The 7500-nt window shown below is 41.2% G+C and overlaps 1 protein-coding gene across 1 annotated transcript in view; it reads right to left on the reverse strand.

Annotated features, from left to right (window-relative positions):
- The window catches only part of LOC123519265 (GTPase-activating protein CdGAPr-like), a 97997-nt gene that overhangs the window by 64583 nt on the left and 25914 nt on the right, over positions 1 to 7500 (reverse strand). The window contains 1 exon segment of the mRNA XM_045280393.1: positions 4881 to 5144. Within this exon segment, the coding sequence (XP_045136328.1) occupies positions 4881 to 5144 (264 nt within the window).

Here is a 7500-nt window from a genome sequence, read left to right on the forward strand (position 1 = left end):
TCATAAATCCAAGACCGGAGCGAAACAATTTGAAAACACGACGAAACATTTCAATTTTCCCTTCCCTTGTGTGTAATGGTGAACGAAACTCAGGGAAACTTTAAGGGAAATGATAGCAGGACTTGATAATTGGGTTGTGAACGAAAATGGAGCGGAATGGAACGAATCTGAACGAATTTGAACGAAACGGTACGAAGTGGAATGAAAACTCTTGTACGTGAGCGAAAGTTAATGAAAAATATTCCCTGGCAAACCGATACGAAAATAATTGAACTGCACACAAAACGAAATGACGCAGAGAAAAGAAAACGAACATGAAACAATTACGTTATGCAGGGAACACCAGTCACGTTTTCTATAAAGCACGGAAGGAAAACGATGATGCAATGGCAGGCTAAAATAAAGTGAAATTAATGAGAGTTATGATGACGGCACCGAGACACACACATAGACAGACAGACAGACAGACAGACAGACATATAGATAGATAGATAGAAAGACACACGGACACACACACAGATAGACAGATAGATTGATAGATTGATAGATTGATAGACAAAGAGACAGACAGACGGACACACAGAGAGAGAGAGAGAGAGAGAGAGAGAGAGAGAGAGAGAGAGAGAGAGAGAGAGAGAGAGGCAGGAGATAGAAACACAGAAAGATGGACGCACACACAGATAGACACACAGACACATAGACAGACACACAGACACATGGATAGTTGTCTAGCTAACTTAGGTAAGGTTAAAATTACATCAATATAGGTTAGGTTAGGTAAGGTTAGGTTAGGTTAAGTTTACAAGAGAAATACAAAGATATATTTCCACCTATAAGCGAAACCTAACTTAGCGTCACTCAACCAAACTTTTAACCTAACCTAACTTGAAAGAATCTAAAGTAATCTAAATAAACTTGAAAAAAAATAACCTAATTCAACTTAATCACACTTTCAACCTAACGTAATCTAACCCAACAAGAATTAAACTAACCTTAACCTAACCTAAATTAACAATAACCCCATCTAACTTAACCTAACTATTCTAAACTACCCTTAACCTAATCTAACTTGACCTAATTCTAACCTAACCACAAAATCAATAAAAGGTCACCAGCATGAACCCATAAGGCCTACACGTGGCACTCCCTGAATATAACACGCCAGCCTATATTCATCCTGTCATCCCATCTATGTGTCTGCCTAACCTTTTTACCCCTTCAGTACCATGACGCGTTTCTATATTGATTCTGCTTACTATTTGGTGATTTTATGCAGCTTCAGAAACTCATGTAGGGGACTGAAATAGTGAAGACTGTGGCCATAAACCTTCTGGCTTCCATAGACCTTTCCTGATTTCAATAAAATGGTGTTATCGTTGCCAAACTGTCTTAAGAATGCCCCAAAAAAACATGAGTCTCCATACTGATTCTGCTTACTATTTGGTGATTTTATAGAGCTTCAGAAACTCATGTGGGGATGAAAATATTGAAGATTCTGGCCATTACTCTTCTGACCTCCATAGACCTTTCCTAATGTCAATAAAATGGTGGTATCGTTGCTAAAGTGTCTTAAGTTTTCCCCTAAAAAAACATAAGTCTCCATATTCATTCTGCTTACGATCTGGTGATTTTAAACAGTTTCAGAAACTCATGTGGCGATTAAAATATTGAAGATTCTGGCCATTAATCTTCTCACCTCCATAGACCCTTCCTAATGTCAACAAAATCATGTAATCGTACACAGATCTCAAGGTAAAAATGTGTCCCAGTATTGAAGAAGTTAAATGTTAATTGAAAGGAAAGATGAACACAGGTGATAAATGCAGGTGAGGACACTAATTGCCTCGCTTACCTGGGACCGTGGCGCCATAATAACCATAATTGGGCTTACCTGTTGGGAAGAGAAGGGAATAAATAACATTAGTCATGACTCATTATTATTATTATTATTATTATTATTATTATTATTATTATCATTATTATTATTATTACTATTATTATTATCGCTAGTATTATCATCATTATTATTATGTTTCTTATAGTTTTTATTTATACATCTTAGCTCTCTCTCTCTCTCTCTCTCTCTCTCTCTCTCTCTCTCTCTCTCTCTCTCTCTCTCTCTCTCTCTCACACTTTATCTGACTCATCATCAGCAGCTGTTTCTTCTTTGTACCCTTTCTTTCTCCCTCTCTCTCTCCCTCTCCCTCTCCCTCTCCTCCTCCCCCCTCCTCACAAAGCATCCGCCAGGTGGGATCTAAGAGACAGGTAAACAAGGATTGCGTCACTTCCGTTTACCGATGACACACACACACACACACACACACACACACACACACACACACACACACACACACACACACCTGAGGATCTTCGTAAACAAGGGTATAAGTTAATTTAAGATAAGGAAACGCAAACAAACACAAAGGAAGAGCGAAGAAGAGGAGAGAAGAGGTGCGGAGAAGAGAGAAGAGGAGGAGGAGAGGAGGAGGAGGAGGAGGAAACACAAAGGAATACAAAGAAAAGGAGTAGAGACGGGATTTCTGGGAGGAGGAGGAGGAGAGGAGGAGGAGGAGGAGGAGGAGGAGGAGGAGGAGGAGGAGGAAAAAGAAAATAAAAGAAAAGAAAATGTGAAAACAGAAAAACAAGAGAGAGAGAGAGAGAGAGAGAGAGAGAGAGAGAGAGAGAGAGAGAGAGAGAGAGAGAGAGAGAGAGAGAGAGAGAGACCACAAATTCAAACCTACCTCTAACCCACACAACAAATCTTTACTTTTACTTTTTTCTTTTTTCTTTCACCAGCTTCCAAAATTTACAAGGGAGACAGGAAGGGCAGGAATACAAAGCTACAAGATGCAACAGTCGTATTATATTCTGGATGGCCTTGCTCTCTCACTACGACAGTTTTGCAAGGCCACAGAGACAAATAGACAGGTTTTCAAGACAGGTTCTCTTTATGATCAACTAGAAATCTTGCCAATCTATCACCAGAGCCATAAAAACACCCTTAGCCCCTTCAGTACCATGACGCTTTTCCATATTCACTCTGCTTGCTATTTTGGTAATTTTATACAGCTTCAGAAACTCATGTGGGGGATTAAAATAGTAAAGACTCTGGTCATTAATCTTCTGATCTCCAAAGACCCTTCCTAATGTCAATAAAATGGTCTAATCGTACACAAATCTCAAGGTAAAAATGTGTCCCAGTACTGAAGGGATTAAAATAGTGAAAACTGTGGCCATTAATCTTCAGACCTTCATAGATCCTTCCTAATGCCAATAAAATGGTCTAATCGTACACAAATCTTATGGTAAAAATGTGTCCCAGTACTGAAGGGATTAAAATAGTGAAAACTGTGGCCATTAATCTTCAGACCTTCATAGACCCTTCCTAATGTCAATAAAATGGTCTAATCGTACAGAAATCTTAAGGTAAAAATATATCCCAGTACTGAAGGGATTAAAATAGTGAAAACTGTGGCCATTAATCTTCAGACCTTCATAGACCCTTCCTAATGTCAATAAAATGGTCTAATCGTACACAAATCTCAAGGTAAAAATGTTTCCCAGTACTGAAGGGATTAAAATAGTGAAAACTGTGGCCATTAATCTTCAGACCTTCATAGACCCTTCCTAATGCCAATAAAATGGTTTAATCGTACACAAATCTTATGGTAAAAATGTGTCCCAGTACTGAAGGGATTAACAACACGAATATCTTCAACTGGAGCCTTTGGAAAGCAGTGATGGTGAGAGAGCAAAGCGTTTCAGAATACAGACCTTAACGGCGCCTCTTTTACCCCCACCCCACCACCCACACACCACAACCCCACCAACACCCACCACGCGACTAAGTGTTCTCTTGAATTGAAAGAAAACGACAATATTTCTACCGTAAACACAATCATTCTCTCTCTCTCTCTCTCTCTCTCTCTCATTAACTTAGTCCTTCCTTTCTACCGTAAAATGATGAGAGAGAGAGAGAGAGAGAGAGAGAGAGAGAGAGAGAGAGTCGCCACGTCACTACCCTCATTCATTTCCCACATTTACTCCACCTCTTCTTCCCTCCTCTCCCTCCTCCTCCTCCTCCTCCTCCTCCTCCTCCTCCTCCTCCTCCTCCTCCATCAATGGTATAACATTATGTGATTGAATTTAGGCTGAGAACCAGACAGCCAAATTAGACCTAAAATTTTATTGTGGCTAATACTTTATAGGCTCTCTCTCTCTCTCTCTCTCTCTCTCTCTCTCTCTCTCTCTCTCTCATTATCTTTTATGTTCCTCTTATTTTTTTTTGCTTTTTCCTACTCATTCTCTTCTTTTTCCTCTTCTTCCTCTTCCTCCTTCCTTCTTTCCTTCCTTCACTCTTCCTCTCCGTAACTGTCCGCCATTATCTTCCTTCACCTGTCTCCTTTATCTTGTTTTCCTTCCATCTCCTCTAATTTCTCCTCCTCCTCCTCCTCCTCCTCCTCCTCCTCCTCCTCTTCTTCTTCAGATTTCTTCCTCGTTCTCCTCCTTCTCGTCTTCTTCATCCAATTACTTGTCTATTTTCTATCTTCTCCTTACCGTTTATCTGGCTTTCTATCCTCCTCTTCTTCCTCCTCCTCCTCTTCCTCCTCCTTTTCCTCTTCTTCCTCGTTCTTTTTTCTCTTCCTCCATTCTCACATTTCTTCTCTTGTGTCTCATTTATCTGCCTTCTCTTAACTGTCTTCCTTACTTCTCTCTCTCTCTCTCTCTCTCTCTCTCTCTCTCTCTCTCTCTCTCTCTCTCTCACCAAACAGCCTTGCAAGGACATATAGAACGGCTGATGTTTAGTTTTTTTTTTGTTTTCATTTGCATTGCTCACACCCACACCCCACACACACACACACACACACACATGCACGCACCTCTCTATCTCCACCAGGCTGCAAGTTGTCCTCCGGCGGCAGTTCAGGCAGGCGGGACACCTTCCTGTCATAGCAGCAGCGGTGAAGTTGGCGATCCAGAAACCTGAAATTCTCGTAGGTGCGGCGCAGGACCCAGCAGCGGCCGAGGGAGCAGACCTGTACTGGCAAGGAGCGGTTTTCTGCATCTTCTGAGCCCAGACTGCCGCTTCCGCCCCCTGCGCCGCCTGAGCTCAAAGGCTTCAGCTCCTCAGACACTAACGACACCTGGTGGAGGAAGATTTATAGGTGTTAGTTCACGTATATGGTTCTTAATAGTATAATCCTTCTGCTCTTAACATCTTCAGTACTGGGACACATTTTTAGCTTGTGATTTGTGTATGATTAGACCATTTTATTGACATTAGCAAGAGTCTATGGACGTTAGAAGATTAATGGCCAGTCTTCACTATTTTAACCCCTTCAATACTGGGACACATTTTTACCTCGAGATTTGTGTACAGTTAGATCATTTTATTGACATTAGGAAGGATCTCTGGAGGTCAGAAAACAAATGGCCACAGTCTTTATTATTTTCATCCCCCCACGTAAGTTCTGAAGGTGTAAAAAATCATCAAATAGTAAGCAGAGAGAATATGGAAACGCGCCATGGTACTGAAGGGGTTATGTCTCTCCCGGATGCGTGTTTGAATGGTGTTGGGGAATGTATGTGTCAAATCTCGGGGCAAAACTGCAGTCAGTCCTCGTGGTAAGTGTGGTGATCGACAGAAAACAAGTATTATTCCCAATCAAATCAATACTATCAATAAGTTACAATGTGTTTTGAACCAAGGAGACATTTTAGAGTGGACAGACTACAGTGACACCTGATGGAGAAAGACTGACAGGTGTTAACTGACGTGTATGATTTTTAATACTAGTAACACCTGGCGGGGGAAGACTGCAGGTGTTGGCAATTGTCATACATGCAGAAAGGAACGAGAGAGAGAGACGAGAGAGAGAGACGAGAGAGAGAGAGAGAGAGAGAGAGAGAGAGAGAGAGAGAGAGAGAGAGAGAGAGAGAGAGAGAGAGAGAGAGAGAGAAAAGAAAGAAAAAAGAAAGAAAGAAAGAAAGAGGTAGAGACGTGAAAAACCAGCCCCAGACTCCCCCTTTCCTCTCTCTCTCTCTCTCTCTCTCTCTCTCTCTCTCTCTCTCTTGTGCACACCTGTCCTGCGCAGCCACACGTGGGGACGACAGGTGTGGAGGGGAAGGTGAGACGCGACGTAACTTTTGAGATAAGTCAGGCGAGGCTGGAGGGATGCAAGTTTGTGAGAGGGAGTGTTGTGTGTTATGGTGGCCTGGCTCTCTCTCTCTCTCTCTCTCTCTCTCTCTCTCTCTCTCTCTCTCATTTTTCCATGTTCATTTGGGTTATTTGCCTTCTCTCTCTCTCTCTCTCTCTCTCTCTCTCTCTCTCTCTCTCTCTCTCTCTCTCTCTCTCTCTCTCTCTCTCTTCCATACATTTAAAATACGAAAAAAAGAAAACCAGAAATTCTCTCTCTCTCTCTCTCTCTCTCTCTCTCTCTCTCTCTCTCTCTTCTCTCTCTCAAAAGGCGGTAGGGGATTGTAAAGGACGTCAATGTTCTGGCCAATCAGGAGCCAAGGATTTCCATCGAGCCACGGGATTGGTCGATACTTTACTTCCTTTGAGGGGAAAAATAGAGGGGGCTTTTTCCACCTTTTCCTTTTCTTTCCCTTTTATTGTGTGGGTAATTATTCTTTTTTTCATTTTCTTTCTTATTTTTGTTTGCCTTTTATTTCTTATTCTTTTTGTTTATTATTCTTATTCCTATCTTTATTATAGTGTCTTTATTTTTCTAAGTATTTTTTTTCATTATTATAGTCAATATTTCTTCTTTTTCTTTTCATCATCATCATCATCATCATCTTTTTTTCTTCTTCTTTTTACTTCATGTTCGTCTTCTTCTTCTTCTTCTTCTTCATCTTCATCATCATTATCCTTCTTCTTCTTCTTTTTCATATTCATCTTCCTTCTTATTCCTTTCCATCATTATCATCATCACAATTAATCTCTTGTTTCCATTCTTCGTCATCTTTCTCCTCCTCCTCCTCCTCCTCCTCCTCCTCCTCCTCTTCTTCTTCTTCTTCTTCTTCTTCTTTTTACTTCGTTTTCGTCTTCTTCGTCTTCTTCTTTTCACTTTCATCTTCTTCGTCTTCTTCTTCTTCATCTTTATCACCATCATCATCATCACCCTTCTTCTTCTTCTTCTTCTTTCTCATCTTCATCTTCGTCCTTTTTCTTATTCCTCTCCATCATTATCATCATCACAATTAATCTCTTGTTTCCTTTCTTCGTCATCTTTTCCTCTTCTTCCTCCTCCTCCTCCTCCTCCTCCTCCTCCTCCTCCTTTGAGCAGCGTTGAATGGTCCCTGGTTTCTACATTATATATACGGTTTACTCTCGCAACTCTCACTTTGCTCTCTTTCTCTCTCACTTTTAGGAGACCCGAGCGCTAAGTGGGATAAGAGGGAAGGTCTCTCTCTCTCTCTCTCTCTCTCTCTCTCTCTCTCTCTCTCTGGTTGTGACAGTTATGGCGTGTGTGTGTGTGTGTGTGTGTGTGTGTG

Source organism: Portunus trituberculatus, chromosome 45 (genome assembly GCF_017591435.1).
Source record: "Portunus trituberculatus isolate SZX2019 chromosome 45, ASM1759143v1, whole genome shotgun sequence".
NCBI classification, from domain to species: domain Eukaryota; kingdom Metazoa; phylum Arthropoda; class Malacostraca; order Decapoda; family Portunidae; genus Portunus; species Portunus trituberculatus.